General features: G+C 53.1%; 2 protein-coding genes across 2 annotated transcripts; one reads left to right on the top strand and one right to left on the bottom strand.

Moving 5' to 3' along the window:
* Positions 1-3,948: 3,948 nt before the first annotated feature.
* On the bottom strand, positions 3,949-15,676 carry COCSUDRAFT_36592 (DNA topoisomerase II; the record flags this gene model as incomplete). The annotated part of the gene is made up of 22 exons (XM_005648277.1): positions 3,949-4,194; positions 4,673-4,792; positions 5,267-5,419; positions 5,836-5,960; positions 6,407-6,653; positions 6,954-7,191; positions 7,703-7,859; positions 8,570-8,702; positions 9,556-9,681; positions 10,331-10,473; positions 10,774-10,954; positions 11,470-11,640; positions 12,015-12,114; positions 12,574-12,724; positions 13,048-13,228; positions 13,512-13,629; positions 13,812-13,885; positions 14,010-14,159; positions 14,575-14,766; positions 14,854-14,958; positions 15,098-15,235; positions 15,356-15,676. 22 exons carry the CDS (start codon positions 15,674-15,676, stop codon positions 3,949-3,951), a joined length of 3,570 nt encoding a protein of 1,189 aa, XP_005648334.1.
* Positions 15,677-16,708: 1,032 nt separating this feature from the next.
* Positions 16,709-20,656, top strand: COCSUDRAFT_15359 (tRNA-methyltransferase; the record flags this gene model as incomplete). The annotated part of the gene is made up of 9 exons (XM_005648276.1): positions 16,709-16,870; positions 17,417-17,530; positions 17,954-18,058; positions 18,338-18,419; positions 18,611-18,765; positions 18,944-19,032; positions 19,221-19,365; positions 19,807-19,899; positions 20,333-20,656. Coding segments are annotated over 9 exons (1,269 nt in total), but the record flags the coding sequence as incomplete, so codon positions are not given.
* Positions 20,657-21,972: the final 1,316 nt, after the last annotated feature.

Raw genomic sequence — 21,972 nt, 5'->3', positions numbered from 1 at the left:
GGTGCACATGCATGCAGCTGATGTCAGTGGTGCCATTTGCCATGCTGGCATATGGCGCTGTTATAACAGACCTGACTATTTGCGCAAGCATGCTGAGTACGGTAAAGTTCACAGGGCAAACTTCCTTGAGGCAAGCTCTACGCAGCACTTACATATTGAATGTGTACACCGTACGGCCACACCGCAGTGCCATTCACGCATGGCAAGCTTGAGCATACGCAGGCCTGCCACCCAGGAACTGCCGAAGCTTACAGATTTATCTCACAGTCAGGAAATACTCATATTGATCGGTGCAAGAAGCACATGACAATCAGTTTCATATGAGTTCTTTCAGTGTACACAGTATCTTGAGATGCACTTCTTGAGAATATTCTTGAGATACCATCACTCGGACAGCTCAAAGTCAGAGTCTGCATCCGCTGCCTCGCTCTCTGCGTCGCTGCTCAGCTCCTCTGCGTAGATTTTTTTCACTGCAGCGGCCGTGCGCCGTGACGGCCTGGCGGCAGCTGCAGCCGCCGGCGCAGCCGCAGCAGTGCTCACTTCAAATACCTGGACACCACACACGACTCTCACTGGCCACTCCTGGCTCATTTACAGTGCAAATCCCATGCAGGTCTTACCATCTCCAGCCATTCGCTACTAGGCGCGGTAAAGTATCCCCAAGCACTGGAACCCGCCATTGGCCTTGTTATTCTTCTAGTAGAAAGCTCTGAGCATGTCAAGAGTGTAAGTGAAACCCCATGGGTGGCCTGCATGCTCTTCCTGATCTTAGGCTATGAGAAAAATACACCCCACAAATTGGGTCCATGCTGTTCCTTATAATAAGTTCTGAGGTTAGGAGAAACTTCTCAGTCCCCCTGGCTGGTGGAGTGCGCTGAGGCTTTGAAATTTTTCCTTTCAGGCTGACGGGGACAGGGCTTACGTCATCGTCGCTGTCATCGTCTTGCGCAGCTGGCGCCATCCTGGATTTGGCGGCTGGCTTGGTCCTGGCCACACCCGAGGACTTGTTGAAGGGCGACGGCCGCATGCGCCGCACCTTGCCCTGCACCCACAATGCTTGTTTATAAAATGCTCACCAAGCTTTCAAATCTGACAAAGATTTAGCGCAGTAATGTCACATCATGTGCTCCCAGCAAGATCCCGGGTGAGAGCGCCAGGCACTGCCAAAAAGCTTGCTGCTGTGCTAGATAATCCAAAGGGCTCCCAAGTGTTGCTGACATGGATCCTACTGGACTGGATCACAGGTGTCAGCTTGACCTTGCTAGGCTGGAAGCACCTGGTAGGAAAGGCAGGAGTGCAATGACAGGCCTAGCTCAGTCACGTTTGACCCTTCTCTGCTGCCGAACTAGTTTTCTCTTGGCATGTGCAATGATATATTTTTCGAACATTCACGGACCTGCGGGGCCACCAGGGGAGACACAGCGGCCACCTCGTCCTCGTCATCGTCTTTCAGCACCTTGGCGACGTGTGGTTTGCGCTTGGCCGACGCCGCCTTGGCCGCCGGGGCTGGGCCGGCCGCGCGCGGTTTGCGCGCAGCCGCCGCGGCCCGGGACTTCACCGCGGGAGCCTCCGGCTCGCTCTGCTCCGACTCTGACGCGGCGCTGTCCGCCTGCACAGATGACTTTACCCTCAGCAAGACGTGGTAGATTTTTTAGTGAAGACATGCGACACTAATGTAGTAAGGGTGCATGCTGCAAATTTGCCATGCTCAACAACGCCACATGGCGATGCTCAGCGCAAGCAAATGCTCTGGAGAACCGCAATCTTTGGCCCTGTAACGGGCCAATTAAGTGTGGGAAAGTATACAAGTGTCCGCCAGAAGGGCTGTGGTTTTGGGGCAAATCTCCCAAATCACAACACAAAACACTTCACAGAGAAGGTTCACCTCGCCAGGCTCGGATGCGGCTGGCGAGGGCGGCTGCGCGGCAGCTGCCGCGCGCGGCTTCCGGGCGGCTGCCGCCTTGGGCCGCTGCGGCTTGACGGGGGTCGCGTCAGACTCGGCCTCGGACACATCCGACTCATCGCTTGATGACGGCGGTGACTCCACGTCATCGTCCTCGCTGTCATCGGAGATGATGATTGGCGCGCGCTTCTTGGCGGCTGCCCGCGGCTTCTTGGCAGCTGCTCCTGCAGGCGCCGCTGCCGGCTTCTTTGCTGCCGGAGCCTCCACGCTCAGGTTGTCCATGCGTCCTGCAAGCATTGGAATTCACCGTGAGCTCGTTCTCTCAAGAAAAAACGGTGGTGGCAGTATGCTCGATGCACAGATAATGCAGCACTGTAAAGTAATATGCAATCACACAGGCGGGTGAGATGCTCGGTTGAGATGTGATATTGCACTGGTGGCTACTGTGCAGTCACCCACTCTTGACATATTTACAGATTTCTTATTGCGAACACATCTGAGAACAGTGCTTTGAGGTGCAGCGTCGGCAGTGTCAGCTTCTTGGCACCTGCAAGGCGCTCCATGAGGCTCAGCTCCTTGGCGGGGGCAGAGGAGCCGGCCTCGTGGCTGTCGGCGGGGCCCTGACTGGTCTGCATGTCAACGGTAGTCGAGGAGGCGGCCGGGGCCGGCTTTGCAGCAGCCTTGCCCTTTGCACCCGCACCGCGCTTCTTGGCTCCACCAGCCGCACTGCAGCAGTACAATGAAGTCTGAAATTTGATATCAGGCCCATCGCTGTTGTTGCATATTACTGCAGCACGTTTCATACTCATCAAAGGCAGCTGCTCTGCTGCAGGGACCACAATCTCTATAGTACTCAGGCATTCGCACGTTGCTGCACAGCATCTGGTATCACTTGATGGCAGCTGCTCCTCTGCAGGGTCCAGAAATAGTACAAGTGCATTTGCTCCAGCACATCACTGTCGCACACATCAGGATCTCATGCATAGACACGTGCATGGAAGTGCTCTTGAGGGGTTGTCTTGCCTGGTAGTGGCGCTGATCTCCGGCGGAGGGGGCGGCGGGATGATGTTGCCGCTGGGCACCGGCGCGGCCGGCCGGCCACCCGGAGCCGCCGCCTTCTTGGCAGCAGCCTTCTTCGCGGGCGCCTTGCCCTAGAAACATTGAGCAGCAGATTTAGACATATACATGAGTAGATTACTGCCGAATTGACATCCGCATGCGCTGGGCCTGCTGAATAATGGTGACGGAGAGCCCCACAGACCGAGCCAGGACTGTCTTCACGCATCCCTGTAATGTCGTCGTTGAATTGTTTCAGCTGGATGACCAAAAAGCAGGACTGCCCGGAGGCTGCCATCCATATTCTCTTGCTCAAGACTCTATCTCCTGTGCCCACATCTCCTGGCTCACCTGGCTTACATTCCCTGGTCTATGATTGGTTCTTACCTGGCTCATGACTTCCTGTCTCAGATAGAAACTCACCTTTTTGGTAGCAGCCTCGAAGTCGCTGTCACCGCTGTCGTCGGACATGCTCATGGCGTCGTCGTCAGAGTCCATGACCGCCTTTTTCTTGGCCTTGCCCTTCGCCGCCTGCAGAACCACACAAATCTCCATGGAGCCACAATGATACAAATGCTACTGCTGCAGAGCAAGAGTTAAAAGGAAGCACACCAAATTCACATGTAGCAGGGCAACTGCGCACAAGGATAGGCAATTCCAAATACACTGGCCTTGCGAGAGCCAGCGCAATTCTGAGCAAATCCTCCCAAGTCTTCCCAATTTGTGGTAGCACAGCTGGTAAAAGAGTGGTGTGCTTCAGACAAGAGAAACCAGGCCCACATTACCAGCGTGCTTCTGCTCTTGTGCACCAGCGGTTCCCAGCCAACGTAAGCCGCTCCCCGCAGCACCTTTGGTGTGCATGGTGTGTGCATCTACCGAGGAACACCTAAGCCCGCCTTGCCGCCGCAACCGCCGCGGCCGGCGCGCTTCTGCTGCCACGCACCAGCCCTGTCTGACCTTGGCCTGCTTCAGCCGCCTTTGTAGCACATTTATGTGAAGAAGGAAAGTAACAAGAGGGCAATGAGCCCCACCTTGCCGCCGGCGCCGCCGCCTCGGCCGGCGCGCTTCTGCTGCACGACGAGCAGGTCGGCCTCGCGCGCGGTCTCGGCGTCGCGCTCGGCCAGAGCCGCCTCGAACGCGTCCAGGTCCTTGGCATAGAGCTGCGGGGGCATGGTCGCGTGCAGCCGCGCCACCTCCGCCGCCTGCCGCTCCGCCTCATCCTGCAGCGCTTGCACCTGCGCGCACAGGCTGATATTACTAAGGTGTTACTAACCTTACTAAATACTGCTGTCATTACTAAGGTGAGATCGTCGCACGCCGCTCCTGCCAAGATGAGTAAGAAATGCGTGCCACAATGCAGCGCTTGCACCTGCGCGCCAGCCGCGCAGCAGCCCTTGAGACTCCTTCCAATATACGGTTGAGGCGTACAAATTTCAGGATGCGCGCATTTGAGCATGCTGTTTTGGCAGCCGGCAGAGTAGCAACTGCCATGAGCACAAGAGGATTCTGTCTTGTGTGAAATTTGAATATTGTATGGCTCAGATGTTATACGCAGAGTTTCCATCAACTGCACTTCCTGGCGCCAAACTTGCAGTCAGCAATATTGATGATGTGATGGAGGGAAGGTACGATGCTGCAGCCCTGGGGCAGGGCTACTGGAAGACTCTTATGGTGGAATGGAATCCAGGAGGCTTCAATGGCGCGATGGTGCACCTTCTCGAGGGTGAGGCTGCTGATGGGCATGGAGAGGAGATAGTCGTAGGTGACCTTGACCTCCACAATCGCCTCCTCTGCCAACTCCTCCTGGTCATCCATGGACGCCACCACCGCAGCCTGCCCCATGCCACACCAGACCAGGTGAGTCACCCTACCCTGCATGAATCTGCCTGAAATTCGTCTCTTGCACCTAATTCCGTATACTGTCTCACCCATTGCGGCCATGCAAACGATGCGTCCAGGGAGCTCAGACCGATATTTGCAATAAAGAGTTCCATGCCACCTCTCTGAGGATACATAAGGAAGCAAGAATCTGGAGATTTTGTTACTGCATGATAGAGCAAAGAAACTCGCGCTGCTTGGCGAGTCATTGTCAACAGCAGCATTATGAAGATTCTAAGACATGACACTGGTCTTCTTCTTGCTACGGACATCCAGGCAAACCGAGCGGCAGAAATTAGCAGAAAGGGCTGCCTTGGAAATGCACGTCAGCCAGCAACCATACAATGATCCCCCAATCCAGGAGCATGAAATGACCAAGTGTGGTTCAGTAAGGTAGGCAGCTTGTTGTCGGCAAAAGAGGCAGCGCACCTTCTTCTTGGGGGGCATCTTGTCGTAGCCTGCCCGCTCCAGGTCAGCCACAATGTCAGCCTTTTTGCGGTTGCTGACCACCAGCTCTCCCGACACCACTGCCAGAATGAAACGCGTCTCATTTGCCAGAATCCTCATCTGGAACTCCGCCTCCTGCAGCCAAGACAGCATACCCGCATGCTTTCAGACTCTAGGCATTTTTCACCAGCTTGGAGGCTGTGAGGCTCTGTACATGTAGGTATGTTTTGGTTTGGGATTTCCCAACAGCCATCAGCAGCCACCACAACATGCATGCATGCTTCAGAGCCCATATACTTTCCCAAAAAGATTTCCCCAGCAATCTCCCAGTTCCATTGTGCCACAAGCTTCACTGAAAGCCCAGCTGCGTGAGGAGCTGCAGGTGTCAGAATTTCTCTTCTGCCTGCTTCTGAGACTGATTATTCATCCCTTGGAGAGCAACACACTGGTTTATGCGGCTGCGGTAATGACAGCATGAGCATCGGCCAGGTCTGTTGTGGGCAGCATGCCATGTCAGCGATTTGTCATGCATGCAGAGCATGCATGCGCACCCTGATCAGGCAGAGGCGGCGCTTGGCGTAGTAGTCAATGCGCAGCTCGTAGAAGTCCTTCAGAATGTCCTCCGCCGTCTCGTAGCGCTTGATCACGCCGCGCTGGTCAAACAGCACCATGTTGCCTGCGCACCGTAACACCGCTGTCAAAGACCACACGTGTCCTGGAAGAGGTTTGAGCCCATTGGCTTACCTCCATATAGAAGCTCTTTCCAAACCAATTGCTGCTCCTAGCAAACATTTCTCTTGCAATGCATCGTCATCCGTCAGAGCCAAGACATTTTCCAGATCCATCTGGTATGCTTTTGTCCGCACGAGGCGCCGGTACTTGACAATCTCATAAAAAACTAGGCAAAATGAACTGCTGCTCTGCGTGATTGCACCCCTGGTCATGAGAGACAGATGGGTGGCTGTGTGCAGCCTGCAAATGAGATGCATGGCTGAAGGGTGCTCGAAAGTACCCCTGAGCATGCATGTGGGGGTTGCCTTGCTCCATCATTGTGCAAGGGGAAAGTAAGCTGTGTCTCTTGTATCTCTGAGAATAACGGGAGGTCTGGCCACAACCACGCACCGCAGGACATCTTGTTGGTGAGCTTGAACTTGGCGTGAAGCCCCGCGGCGAGGCAGGCATCCATCTGCCCCGGCAGCAGCTGCAGCGTGAAGTGCACGTCAGCGTCGCTGTGGTGCTCCCTGTAATCGGACAGGATGGGGGGCCCCGTCTTCTCCTCGGGTTTGATCAGGCCCTCCAGGAACTCCTTGTAGTCCTGCGTCCACTTGCGCACCGGCAGCTCTGTGATCTCCAGCGTACTCTCGTCCACCTGCAGCAGGAAAATGGCTGTGTGTTCAAAATGGAACCTGAACATTCTATACATGACAGCAAACAAGTGCATCATGATGGATGCTGCAGCAGCCTTCATATCAGGACACGTCAGTACTTGCTGCGTGAAGACTTTCCCTGAGAAGTTGAGAATTATCTGCCCCTCGTGATTTCGGTGCAACACCCCACATGATGCGTGTGTCTTGGTATCATGGGCTGAATATCTGCCACATGACATGTGGGGTGTTGCACCGAAATCACGCGCAGATCAACGCATCGCAAGGTTGCACTGTGCCCGCACCTGCGCGACGGTGCCGTGGACGTTGTAGGACTTCCCGGCGGTCTTGGAGGGGATCTCTTGGATGGTGCCCTTGAAGCCGTTGTACCAGGGCTGCATGGCCACCACTTCCTCGCCGGCCAGCAGCCGCCGCAGGTTGGCCACGATGTCCCGGGGGTTGTAGTTGGGTATGTAGGTGCTCCAGCCAGTGCCGATGCCCTCCGCACCGTTCACCAGCACCATGGGCAGTATGGGCAGGTACCTGCGGGCAGCATGGAATTTGCGGATCAGAAAAAAATGCCCTTCAAATGGAAATCTCATGGTAATGGAGCTGCATGATCAGAGGTTAGAGATGAGAGTGAGAGGCAGGCAGGGCTGATTTGGTGTCTTGTGAAGCTGCTGCAACGCACCAAGCCAGATGAACAGGTGCTATGAGATAGTGAAAGTTTTGACCTGCCCTCCTTGTTGGGGTCAAAATACCTCCTTATTCATTGAAACACGAGGTAATACAGCATTATGCTTTTTGCCATAGGAACGCGCACCAGTTCAGCTCGATGCTCTGGCCCTCCTCTATTGGGTCTCAATGCCGTTTGGCATATCAATATCTTGTTTATGAAGGATAGACTGCAAAGTGCAAAATGCATGCGAGGGCGCACCAATGGGGCTCGATGGACTGCCCCTCCTCCTTCAGGTCAAACGCCTCCAAAACATGTCAAATAAAAACACTGTGCAACAGATGACAATTGAAACGGAGAAAATAGGAGAATGCACACCAGTGGGGCTCGATGGACTGCCCCTCCTCCTTGAGGTAGTCCAGCAGCTTATCGTCATGCTCGTGGAAGACGACGCGCGCGATGGGGTCCAGCCGTGTCATGATGTACCGAGCGCCTGCCGCATCCTTGCCGCCCTGCAGCCGCGTCCCAAATTGCCCTGGCGCAGGCGCACACGCTCAGTAAGCCACTGGGCGCAGCTAAAGTGGCATTCTCCAAACGGTGGGGCATGTGTTTTTTGCCGCCCTGCGGCCTCATGACGAAGTTGGCCTTGGCGCACACACAGCCACAATGACTCGTCCCCTTTTTGTGTATTGAGTGCTGCAGACACCATGGTTCAGATGGATGGGCAACCCATCCATGCATGCACTCCATGCATGCATGCAGGCTTGTGCCCGAAATGGCCAGGCACAGTGCACGCGCACACCAGCATTGGAAGCCACAGTGAACAGGCCTTGGTGGGAGGGCTGTTGAAATGAAGAAGCAGAAGATGCATCCGTTCCCCTGATTGATGCCAACCCTGATGTGCTAGGTGCTCCTGTGTTGGTGCATGGTGAGGCATAGATGTCTTTGAAGCACTTTTCTGATGGTCTGCTCGATTAGATACGGGTAACAATCCTATGCCTATACCCGAGCCATGCCTCTATGCCCGAGCCATGCCTCTTTTCATGGCATTCCTGCTATGCATAACCTTCTGCCCATCTCTCGTCTGTCAAAAGCCAGCAAAATTGTGAGACCGAGACCGAGACCGAGCCAGGCCTGTCTCTGCACAAGTGATGTACACCATGTCATAGGTTGCCCCACCTAGAGCTCAGGGACTGCTGGATTACGCATGCAACATGAGAAAGATTGAGTATGCGGCGCGCTCACCCTGGGGCACCAGCAGGTTGACGTTGTTGCTGCCGATGAAGTTGTGCGCGAGGCCGATGATGGTGCTCTGCAGGCTCGCCTCCCCGTGGTGGTACGCCGTGTCCGCCGACACAAAGCCCGACAGCTGCGCCACCTGAACAGGCACCCACAGAACATCATTGTCTCGCAGCGAGCACGATTATTTATCACAAGGCCGTTTCCTGGATTGCAGGAGTCTTTTCCAACAGCCATCACTGCCTTGCACCCCTCACGGGTCTTTGTGATATGGCTGCATCCTGGTACACAATAGAGTCCTTCTCAACAGCCATCATTCCTGGAGCTGTTATGACTTCTGAGCCTCTCTACTGCACGATGTAAAGTCTTGCACCCCTCACAGGAATTCATGATATGTACGTACCCTGGAACAGAGAAGTACTATCCAAAGTGCCATCACTGGTACTGCACCCCTCGCAATGATTTGGATTATGTCTGCAATCTGATGCGCAGATGACCTGGTCCACTCTTCAGGTGACAGAATTACAGGGATGAAATGCCAAGCCAAGCTAAGTGCGCGGGGCCAGCATCACATGCGCATGACAATGACAGTCACGGTCCTGACACTGGTAATGCATTGCAAGCTGCAGACATGATCCCTGTGGGCCACTCTGAGACAACGAGATCTGTCAGCGAGGGTCTGTGACCATAAATTGACACGAATGTACCCTGGAACACAGATGACCTCTGGTCCTCTCTTTTGCATGACTGAACTGCTTTACACCCTCGCAGGTCACCAAGATATGCTAGCAGTCTGGAAATGGAAGAAATTCGGCTGGATGCATGGGCAACGATGCCATGGCGTCATGATCCAAACAGTCACACACTTGATTACTCAGCGGTTGTACAGGGGATAGCCTGAAAATGACAGACAGGTATCCAGCAGGGACATGTGATTGCACTTACAGCAGTGCATATGCGAGGATTTGAGAGAAGGAGTACTGATCACTGACCTTGACGTCCCTGCGGATGTTGCGCTTGAAGCAGCAGAAGAGGATCTTGCGCTGGCCGGGCTTGAGGCCGTCCACCATGTTGGGGATGGAGCGCTCCAGGTCAGCGCGCGAGAACAGGATCAGCTCCTGCATTGATCAGGCTCGGGGTCAGCATGCGAATATAGAGGAGCCAAAATGGGCAACGCCTGACTAAGCATTTTGTGTGTCACAGGTCAACTGGTCTTCCGGCAGCATGCACCCTGCAGCCAGGTCAGCGCGCGAGAACAGGATCAGCTCCTGCATGAGATCAGAGTCAGGGTCATCATGTGAATGTAAGAGGAGCAGAGATAGGCAATGTCTAGCTCAGTGTGATTTCTGCTTCCGCTGTATGACGGAGATAGTGTGCAACAGGTCTTCCTTCTGCTTGCACCCTTTAAGCAGGTCAGGTCAGGTCATGAGCTCCTGCGCGAATGGTTAAATTTCAGGTTTGTCCAGATAATGCAGGATACATGAGCCTGCTTCCTAATTGTGTCCTTTTGAACCTGCTCTGGCCTCATCAAGTAGTAATGTGAAAAAAAGACAAGCAGAGAAAAGCACCGCTTGAGCATGATGTCTGCAGTTCATTACGCAGTTGGGGTAGCACGCTTAAAACATTGCATACCCTTCTGCATCCCCTTGCTGCATGCACTTTCCAACCAAAACCAAGGGTGCATGAAATTGGGGAGGTACAGGGGCAAGCTGAATCTCCAGGATATCTCAGCATGGAGACCAAGAATAAAATGAGTTTGCAGCGCACCTTATTGACAAAGTCGCTGTAGGAGATCTCGTCCACGCTCTGGTCCAGGTAGGTGCCAGGCTCAAAGCCGGCCAGCCACTGCTTGCGCTCCTCAATCTTCTTCTTGGAGAAGGCCAGCTCTATGGCCTGGTCATCCTCCTCCCCTGTCATGCAGGCACGTGACTTTGACCAATTAACATTTAAGAAACAAATGCAATGCAGGCTGCACACTCAGGGGAACAGAAAGACTGTGAGTGGCCCAGCCTCTCCATGATGGCTGCAATAATATACATCATAATGATTAAGTGCACTTTGTCAACTGGTTATCTGGTACTCAAACTAAGAATGCCCTTGCATCCCTGTTTGTGTTGCTTCCAGAGGAGACGGAGCCTTCTTTTGAGTTCTAGGGCAAGTGACATTCACTTAAATACTGACTAGGGGCAAGTGTTACTCTGGACAGTCACCTGTGTAGACGAAGCTCTTGCGGTGCTGGTCGATGCCGGCAAAATACTCCTGCGCCTCCTTCTTGTCGGAGGTACCCAGCCCCTTGTAGTACTTGATGGTCCAGCCGGGGGAGGCGCTCTTCTTCCAGGCTTCGTACTCTGGCATCGTGAAGAAGGACAGCTTCTGTTTGCCCTTGCTCACCTGGCATTTATTACAACATAGAGTTGCCATCAGCGTGCATGTTGATAGCATGCAGGTCAAGTGTTGATCTGCTCCTACTTGCAATGCATTGATCATGTTATGCATGTGAGGCAGATCTGGATGGTACATGGATAAGGATGTGGCAGTCTCGTCAACATTCAGAATGTTGCTGCCTGTGCAGCACCAAAAAATTGCCACGAGTTGATTGTGTGCATGTAAGACAGATTGGCATGATACAAAATGAGTGATGTGGCAGTCTGGTCAGCGTCCAGAATGATGCTGCCTGTGCAGCACCAAATGACATGCAATTCAAAAGGTTCAAGGACATGTGCAGCTGCAGTGCCTGGAGCCCTCCTTATCATGCAGTGATATCTTACTTGTATCTCTATCTCTCACCAGGAAACCAGGGGTTTCTAAAACCCATTATTGCATTCATCTGCCTGTACAGATGACCTTATCCTTGTAGACTGTAAAGGCTTGTTATTTTACTTAAATCTTTAGAACCCCCTGCTCACCTTGACGATGGGGGTGATGAATTCGAGCAGGAAGCCCTTGACCTTGAGGAGGGAGGGGTAGAAGTGGTGCAGGAAGTTCATGATGAGGCCCTTGATGTGGGAGCCGTCGTGGTCCTGATCCGTCATGATCATCAGGTGCCCGTAGCGCAGCTGCTTCGTGCTGTCGTAGCTCTGCAGCAGGACAACAAAGAGAGTTCTGTCAAGACAAAAAAAACATGCGCAGCACCGATGCCCTTCTCCGTGATGGGGTGCTCCATGCCGTACTTACTGGAGTGCAGTAGGAGGCCTATCTTCCTCAAAGAAGCGCTGGCATTGTCTGAAGCAATCAGGTGACATGTGCACAACAAGGGAACGCCCTTCTGCATCCATGTCCATGCCTGATCAGAATTCTATCCAGGCATGTCTTCCTTAGAATACCATAGGAGCTGATGATTGAAGGAGTACCAGTGCTTCTCAAACATGCGAGCGGGAGCAGCAAGAGTGCAAAATAGCTCCGGGAGTACTTCATGACAAAGAGGGGTGGAGCATTGATGACATAATCTCACCTTGCCGTGCTGCAGGCCCAGAATCTGCTTGATGGCGTTGATCTCAGCGTTGCCATTGATCTGGGTCACAGCAGCGTCGCGCACATTCAGCAGTTTGCCCCTGCAGAAGAAGGCACACCTCATCACCAGATGCCTTCCAAATTCATTGAAGCGTAAATCAACAGTACACCACGCAGTTGTGTGACTCTGGATTCTTCGTTACTAAGGAAGCCGGATCTTATCTAGAAGGGAAGCTCTTAGTCTGAGGCTACTTGGCCACTATCTTTGGCAGAGTCACCTCCGTTTCTTCTGTAAAAGACAGTCTCTGTATTGTTTCTTACTTCTGCCTTTCATTTCACCTAATGGAACTGGGGACCTCTTTACAGTCTTCTGAGTCTATCACTCTCGGTGGCACACAGACTTGAGGGCATACAGTCGTCTAAGTCTGCATGCCTCTCACTCAACAGGGTGGCACAATGACATGAGGCTGTACCAATGTATGACCATGCATGCCTCTCATTCCATTGTCCAAGGTGTCGAGTCTGCATGCGGTGCTAAGGATACAGAATGGGGAATGCACCTGAGAGGGAAGACGCCGAATTGGTCGCGGCCAGCAACGCTCATGCCGGCGATGACCAGGGATTTGGCTGAGTCACCCTCAGTCAGGATCAGGGTGCACTGCTCGGAGTTGCGCCCGCCCGCGTCATTGGCATCATCCAGCTTTGTCAGGCCTGCATGTCAAAGTGAGCAAGATTTCAGATGCATTTCAAAACTTCAGAAAGCAATTTCAATGCAACATTGTGGCCTGGCAAGTTATGAAGAACAAAGCGCTGTTGAAACATGAAGGAACTCTTTAAGAACGGGCAGGAGAGAAGGCTGTAATGGGCAGGAGGGTTAGAGCAGTATGTACTCCCTCACCTTATGATCATCTCTGCACAAAAACAGCTGTGAACACCCTGGAAGGCCAAAAAATTCGAGAAACAGGCAAAGAGAAGCACATCCAAAGCTGAAACTCATCTGTCTGATCTGGTCTCTGACTGGTGGCAAGTCTCACCAGTGATGCGGGAGCGCTTGGCGCCATCGGTCTTCTTGAGCTCCTTCTCGTTCTTGAAGGTGGCAAAGGCGTTGACCAGGTCTGTGATGCCGCACGCCTCCAGCTTCTTCAGGAACTTTAAGTCGCTCACATCGCACTTGGAGCCGAAGCTGGACGCCCTCAGGGTGAGTGTCTCCTTGGTCTGCAGCGCATGCAGAGCTTGGCTCAGACAATATGATGCATGCTTGCGTTGATTCATGCATGCACCTCATGTCCGCAGAAACATGAAGGCACGTGTTGCTCAGGACTGATGTCGATGCATGCATGCATGCCTCCATGCACCATATGCCCGCAGAATCATGAAGGCTCATGTTGCTTAAGGCTAATGTTGATGCATGTATGCGTCCATGCTTCTCGTTTCTGCAGAGAAATGAAGGCAATGTTGTTCACACCAGGTTATGTTGTGTCGTGTAGAAAAGGTTCACCTGGGAGTCAAAGGCGGGGTTCTCGATCATGCAGTTGACGAAGACCGACAGGTAGTTCTTGACCATGAAGGGCTTCACATTGGCCTTCTTGCCCTTGTTCATCTTGTCGCAGATGGCCCTGTAAGTGCAGATTGGATCACTGTTCGGTACCACACACACAGCTGGTGATCTTGAAAACAGACTGTGATATCCGCTCAGGCAATAATGGCGCCGACATGCATGCCTGCAGCTCGCACGCGCAGGGACCTGGGTCAAAAGTAAGCAGCTGTTTACACTCATCTGAAGCTTGGGGATGCTTACTTGGTGATCTGGTCCACGACATGGTTCACATGCGTGCCGCCCTTGACTGTGCAGATGGAGTTGACAAAGCTGACCTGCATACAATTGCACGTGTGTCAGCCAGCTGCAAATCGTACGCCAACCATGAAGAGTCTTCTGTTGGCTTGAAAATTGTGTGGAATATGATGGTATGAAAATATGAAGGGCAAAGCTGCTTGCCTGCTGGAACTGGCCCTCACTGGCGCAGATGCAGATCTCCCAACGGTCATTGACCTTCTCATAGACCCGCGCCGTGTCCTTGTCCTTCAAGTAGAGCCCCACATAGTCCTGGAAGGACTTGATGGGCAGCAGCTTGCCATTCAGGTACACCTGCTCACACAGGACCACTGTCAAAATGGAGCTGACTGCCATCATGCATGCAAGCAATTACTCTGTGCAGCCCAGGTCAGCAAGGTCAGTAATGCCAACGCGAGCAGACCTGTCATCATCCCAGGCTATAATCCACTGTACCCTAAGGTGCCAGCTTGACCTGCTAATTCGAGTGGTCCGCACGTAGGACACTTGCTTTTTCTGTGACTGTGCTGTTGTTTCGAGCTCCCCAGCCTCTGTTTGTGCAACTCGATTTGCATCTGGGCAGGCCACAACAAGTGGGGGACAGAGTTCCGCTTGCACTTCACTAGATTGGACAGACTAAACTTGAGAGCACATGGTAGGAAAGGCAGGGGTGCACACATTGCATGGGCCTTTCAAGCAGGGAAAAAGGCAGAGCAGGGATGAACAGCACCTTGACACCCTTGCCTAGGACGCCTGCCAGGTCATAGACTCGCTTGCGCATGAGGGAGACAGTCTGCTCCTCCAGGACACTCATGCCAAACTTTGCAAGGTCCGGCTTGAAGGTGACGCAGGTCCAGTTGTCAGATGCCTTGCATGCCTTGATCACTGGCTCCTGCTTCACTCCCATGTTGTCCCGGAACACCTGCATGCATGTGTCTGCACATCAACACACACAAATGGCCTTGGTTGTGAGATGCTGAGCATGCCAGGACCAGCAAGAAATGCACACCTGGCGGTATTGCCGCTGCCTCTTGCCATCGCAGGTCTCGATGACGAACTCTGTGGAGAAGATGTTGGCCAGCTTGGCTCCATAGCCGTTGCGCCCACCAGTCACCTGCAGAGAAGACAAGCAAACTTGATGCCAGCGATGAAGTATCCATTCTTCAATTGCTCATGGAATGTGTCATTCCCTACAAACTGATTAAATGTCAACGAATCGAAAGAGTTGCAGCTGGGATCTGAGAATGTCAGACCTTCTTCTCGTCGTCATCGTAGTTGGAGCTGGTCAGCAAGTGACCGAAGATGAGCTCGGGTACGTACACCTTTTCTTCCTTGTGCACCTCCACTGGTACTCCGTCCCCATTGTTCCAGACGCGGATGGTGTTTTCGGCCTGTAATGTATAGCAGATATCTAACTGCCAAAGTGGAGAAATGGTCCATGGCAGCTTTGAGGACGGACAACGAGAACTTACAAAGCAAATATGAGAACCTCGCAGAGATGCTACACATACCGGATCAATGTCAACGCGGAGAGCATCCATTTTCGGATCACGGACTTTGTTGTCAGCTGCATTGACAAGGATCTCATCGAATATCTTGTACAGTCCTGGCACGAATTCAATCTCCTTCAGGGCTAGCTGCTCGCCATCGTGGACCCACAGCTTCTGCTGCTGGGCTTCAGTGCTGCCAATGTATGTGTCTGGACGCAGCAGGATGTGCTCTAACTGTGACTTCTTCTGATAGACCTCCTCGATGCTTTTCCCAGGGACATTCTGGGAGGTGGAAGGCTGCAAGACCTTCGAGGCCTTGGAGGCCTTGACTTTGCCCTCCATCATGTATGACTGTGGGAGGACAACATTTGACTGTTCAACAGCTGCTTTTTGCTGGATTCGAACCTGTTGTGTCGATAATTCTCAACCCTCTTTTAAAGGGTTGCAACCTCCCCAAAACTAGGACTGCAGGCTGAAAAGAGCTTCATGTCGAATTTCTGCTCGATTGGGGATTGTGGATCTGCGTTTAAGAAGAGTGTTCGTAACACGGCCTATCTTGTTCGATCTGGTGTTAATTGTTGGTCTTCACTTTTCGATAAGGAACAGCAATACATATCGCGATGGGGAAAAGAGGGAGAGGCGGGGTGTGGCTCCTATCACAATTTTTCGACAAGAAAGCATGTTTTGATAATACCTATTGAGTGGAGTTTGCAGCCCTTCTTTCACGCACCCAATCTGCTAAGCCAAATCTAGTACTGGGTCGGCTATAGACTGTCTATTCGTGCCTTTCCAGCACACCTTGCGCAAAATCATCGTTTGCTTCATTGATCTGTTGGTTTTAAAAGAATCATACAATCCCAAATCCGCCAATGCGGTCATAGATTATCATCTAGATTTGGAGGCTGCTGCTTGATAGCGTATAGGATTAATAGTAACACTATAGTAATTCCCATATGCATGGACTGCACAGGGCCAGCGCGTGATGAAGCGCGACTTCAGGCAGCAGCGGGGCAACAACTGGACAGAGCAGCGCAGGCGAGACGGCGATCAGTGGGCTACCCCCAACCTGGAGAACGCAGACTTTGAGGAGTACTACAAGCTGCAGGCAAGGGGCAGTGATGCATGGAGTGGCTATTCCCCTCCCAGGAATATAACTGTGCCTTCCCTGGACTGCATATTAATCCAGCGCGCATTGTTGGTGGTCTATGTCTGGCACCACTGCCTGCAGCCCATGAATATGCCCCCGTATCCCTCAAAGGTCATAAAGACGGCAAACACTGCCAATGAATGCAATGGAACCATCAGTGCTGCCAGCATGAGCCATTGCTGGCCATGCATACTGCGAAATAGCCACTTTTTGAGGTAAGGCTTTGATCGCAGGGCATTGTGCCTGAGGGGGAGTGGGATGCGTTCATGGCGACGCTGCGCAAGCCGCTGCCGACAACTTTCCGCATCAACGGCCGCGGCCGCTTTGCAGCCGACCTGCGCGACCGCCTGCAGCAGGACTTCTTCAGCCAGTTCAATGAGAACATGGAGGTGCGCGCTCCTTTTCATCACATAATATAAGGTACTAGGGCGGCAAACACAAGACAACTCCGCATCATACAACAGGACGTTGCTGTCCATCTCTTGCAAGCACAAAAAGGTTGCGATCCGATCTCTTGTGGGGGATTTTCAGCGTTGCCCCAGGCGTTTGCCAGCTTTCCTTCGTCCAGTCTGTGCTGACACACAGCACTTGCCAAGACTTATGTGCATGCGAATTGTCCGGTTGTGAGCAATGCTGTTTGGCTATTTGATGTGTTCGGTAGATGTCCCATGCACGGGACTGCGCCCTGAAGTGATGCAATTATTTGGTGCTTCATGACACCTTCGCTTCAATTTCGTTCTCAATTGATGGGGAGCCCCTTGGCTGGAAAATATCATTTCTGTGCCTGGATGCCTACATACCAATGCTGAGGTCTCGGCAAGACCACATGCAGATCTCAGTGCAACCTTTGTAGAGCATCATCGGGGGCCTGTAAAACTGATCTAGTATGTTCAGTACCCCTTCTTATCCTGACACCTTCGCAATGTTATCCTTAGGTTGATGGGGAGCCGTTGGAGGCGCCGCGGCCGCTGCCGTGGTACCCGGACGCGCTGGGCTGGCACATGGCCTTCAGCCGCGCACAACTGCGCAAGCTGCCCATCCTCAAACAGGTCTGCAGACCTCCGAAATCATCGTGTCATGAAACCTTTGGCCACAGAGGGCCTAATATTCATCCTCTATTGGACATCTTGGACCCTGGGATCCAGAGGGGCCCAAATTTTGTGTGGGAAGTTAGCAGGGACGCAGAAGACTACAATAGCATGGCTTGGCAGTGGCTGTCTGAGACTGGTCACTTGTAGTACGAGTCTTGTACCGTAGACATAGGTGACTGGATATGTGCAGAACGAAACGGGTTGATTGCATCAAGGATGGCCTGGATCTATTGGATTGACATGCAATTGGTGTGGAGAATGCCAAGACGGGGAAGGCTCGAGGGAAAGTATCAAGAGGCTGCTGCAAGGCACCTAGCCCTGCATGCTGGAACAAGCATGTGATGCTGATTAAAATAGAATTTTTCTGGTCTGACAATGCAGGTCCACGAGCTGATCATCCGCGAGAACGATGCCGGTGCCATCACGCGCCAGGAGGCCGTCTCCATGATCCCCCCGCTGCTGCTGGATGTGCAGGCGCACCACCGGGTGAGTCGCTGCTCACATCATGTTCTCTGTGGAAGCGCACCATCTTCATGTATCTTCGTCGCATTATTGGTGATTAGAGCATGTGGCTGACCTGGGTTCTCCCAAATGGACCCAATTCTGTCACGTCTTCTCATTGCCAGTCATGCAACGGACACACATGCATAATGGTGCTGCCATGCCGTTGACAAAAAACCAGTGCCTGAGTGTTGTCTTGGCAAGTAATAGAACTGGGTCAGCCTGTGTGGCCATGCGAAATGATCATGCATTTGTCTTCACCAGGTTCTGGACACATGCGCAGCACCCGGCTCGAAGACTGCTCAGATCCTGGAGATGTTGCACCAAGGAGCGGGCATGCCATCAGGTGACTTGTCTCTTTCAATTCTGGGTCTGGGTCACCCATACACGTATGAATATTCAAGCTTGAGAGGAATCTTGCCAAAGCTTGAAGGCTGTGTTGACCAGACTGCTCCCGCAAATCTATCTCCTCAACTTGAACTTGGATAAATACGGGTTTACACTGTGCTCAATGTATCTCCCTTGTGTGTGCGGCAGGGATAGTCATCGCGAATGACGCTGATGCGCAGCGCTGCAACCTGCTGACTCACCAGACCAAGCGCATGTGCAGCCCGGCACTGATGGTGGTCAACCACGATGCCACCCAGCTGCCCATCCTGCGAGACTTCCAGCAGGTTTGTTGGCCGCTTCCAGTGTGCTGCATGCTCACTCAATTCCGAGCCACTGAGTATGTGCTGTACAAGGGCCTTCTCTGCTCTCTGGTGGCTTGTGCCTTTCAGAGGCTGGTGTACACTGCAGCGCTTAAGCAGGCCATTGCGCATTGTGTGCTCTGGAAAAAGATGTTGATCATGGGCACGTGTGTCTTTGCAGAAGCAGGCGTACAAGTTTGACCGCATCCTGTGCGACGTTCCCTGCTCTGGGGACGGCACACTGCGCAAGGCACCCGACATATGGCGCAGGTAGGCTCCTACCAGTAAGGATGACTCACGGCGCTTCTCTTAGCAATTGGGCGTTGCTCTCGCATTCCTGCTGGGGTGGTATTTGTTGTACTGCATGCCTGTTGGGTACAAACAGCATCCCGTTGGCCTTGATCAGACTACATCATCGCAATCGCATGCACATAATGCCGGTTGCCACTGCACTACAGGTGGTCTGAGAAGAATGGCAATGGCCTGCATCCCTTGCAGCTGCGCATAGCGCTGCACTCTGCAAACCTGCTGAAGGTTGGGGGCCGCATGGTCTACTCCACTTGCACCTTCAACCCAGTCGAGGATGAAGCTGTGGTGGCAGAGGTGCGCCAGCCACACCCAAGCACCACTTTTGTGCATCTTGGGTTCAGCATCCACTTGATTTGTGCATTGCAAGCCCGTTGGAAGCATGCTGGTCATTGTTTGTAGAGTGGTCAGTTGTCCCCGGTGCGTAGTACAAATCTTGCTAATGTTGTCGGTGCTCTCATCAAAAGCGTGGATTGAGTAAGTCAAGGGAGGAGGGGTGGTGCCTGCATGGGCGTTCATGTGATAGGCTTGTGCTTTCTCATGCGCCCTCCCGCGAATGAACGTGCCTTTTGCAGTGCAGTGCTGGCATGTCAGAGTCCTGAGATGCGTGCCCTCTTGCATCGTTGCCTCATGGAGACTCATGAGGACACTCATTATGCCTGAGCAGGACTTGGCGCCTGGCGTGTGCATGGTGTGTGTGGGTCAGTTCATAAGGTACTCAATGTGCTGTTGGTGCAGTTGCTGCGCAAGAGTGAGAGCTCTCTGGTGCTCCTGGACGTGTCTCAGGAGCTGCCGCAGCTGCAGCGCGTGCCCGGCCTCAGCAAGTGGCTGGTCAAGAGCAACGGCGAAATGTTCGGCTCCTGGCAGGACGCCGAGGCCAAGCAGGCAGGCCCTCTCCTTCATCAACAATCTATTCAATGCCTGAACCTCTGTGCAGGCAAAATGCGGGAATTTTCCTCGGCGCCAGGTCAGTGTTGTGGGCGTATTGGGCCCTGGACACGGTGCTAGGCACACTGGCCTGGCAGCTAGTTAGCTGCAAGGCCATTCTGGCGATGGACTTTGGCATCGCATCCAGCTCACCGCTAAATTTCCATCTTGGAAAGGATATTTCCAATCTGCTCCTTTCTTTGGCAATGATTGCTGATTGAGGCTGGTTTTTAAGTGGGACGTGAAGGCATTTTATGTCAATCAAATCAGTGTCCTGTGCGGACTGCACGAAATCAGAAGATGCATTATCCAAGGCCTGATGGCCGCCATGCCAAAGATAACACCGCTGACATGTGCCGTCACATGCGCACAGGCGCACGCGAAGCTGTGCAAGAGCATGTTTGCGGAGGGCGACTTGAGCAGTCTGCACCTGGAGCGCTGCATGCGCCTGCTGCCCCACCAGGGCGACACTGGCGGCTTCTTCGTGGCTGTGCTGCAGAAGGTGGCCGAGCTGCCAGCATCTGCCTTCACAGCCGCCCCAAAGTGCGCGCCTGCTGTGCCTCCTCCCTTCTTTGGCGCACACCTCCCTCTATGCTTGAAGATATTTATGCCCCCACATGCACTTTTACAGACACCTTTGTACTGTGGGCACGCCTGCTGAAGGTCTGCAGAAAATGAGCAAAAGCATGAAAAGAGCGGTGGGGGGTTGTCTTTTAAATGCTCTCCTCTCAGAGGGCACAGGGGCACATGGGGCCAATGGAGCACAATGATGCCTGCTCATTAAGGATCTTGTTGTGGTTCATTTCCAATTTTAACCATGATTTGGCTTTGCTGCAGGAAGGAGGCGAAGCAGGCAAAGGCACCGGCTCAGAACGGGGCCAAGAAACCGGCAGAAGCCGCCGCCTGGTCGGCGCCTGCCGCGCAGCCGCCGGCGGACCAGGGCATGCAGCAGATGGGAGCTGACTCAACCCTGAGGGAGCGAACTGCGATGGAGGAGGTGACTGATATGGCCTACGAGGCGGCCGGGCACACCCAGAATTTTGCCGAGGAGATAGAGGACCAGGTAAGGCCCATAATTTTGGCTTCTTTGCCAATTTCGCAGATGGAAGTCTACAGGTTCCTTTACTTCATGGTAGGGTCAATGGAGCCATAGAGCTTATTCTTGTTGCATGTGTCTTGTCACGCAATCTTTGAAATGCATTTGTCATGACGAACATGCCAGCCATATCCATGATCAGGCATGCAAGATTGCCACTCCGCTTGGGCAATGTAATTTGTTTTCATATGATACAATAAAGCAACATCAGAGGAAATTGTAAAAGGGCATGCTGGAAACAGGACATCCCTGCAGCGACAGCGTCTGCCAGCGAGGCGGCGGCTGCAGTGGAGGGAGTGTTCCAGGTGCTGTCAGGCGGGGAAGAAATTGAAGAGGAAGAGAAGAGGGTCGCTGCAGCCGCACCTCCTCAGCAGCCAGAGGCAGGGGGTGGAGAGGAGGAAGCAGGAGAGGACCTCTCAGAAGCCCAGGGGAGCGTCCAGACAGCACTGCCGACTGCAGGGGCTGCACCACAGCCAGAACAGCCGCAGGTAGTACAGCTGCCCAGGATGACTTTCTCAAGCTCAGGCAGTGTACATGGGGAGGTTGATCTATGCCGATTTCTTTGTATGGGTCCTCCATAAGTGCTCAGCATGCTGGGTTTCCCATTGAGACCGATGGATCATTTGAGATGCAGACCCCTGACGGCAGGAAGGGAGGCAAAACCAAGCCTGGTGTTTTTAGAGGGATGCCAGACAGCTCTTCAGAAGTGCACAAGGCGTGAATGATAGTTTTAAGCCCATTCATGCTGATGGAGAGGGTCGGAAGAAGTCTGACTGCAAAGACAGGACTGGCTTAGTCCTAAAAGGACTTTGATTGCTCTTTAGAGTGTGTCGGTTTACAGAAGCTAAAGGATACTGTTTGCATGTTCAGGCACCAGAGGA

The sequence above is a fragment of the Coccomyxa subellipsoidea genome (genome assembly GCF_000258705.1).
Source record: "Coccomyxa subellipsoidea C-169, whole genome shotgun sequence".
NCBI classification, from domain to species: Eukaryota; Viridiplantae; Chlorophyta; class Trebouxiophyceae; family Coccomyxaceae; genus Coccomyxa; species Coccomyxa subellipsoidea.
Note: the sequence above shows the minus strand (reverse complement) of the source record. Positions and strands in the feature narration are given on the sequence as shown.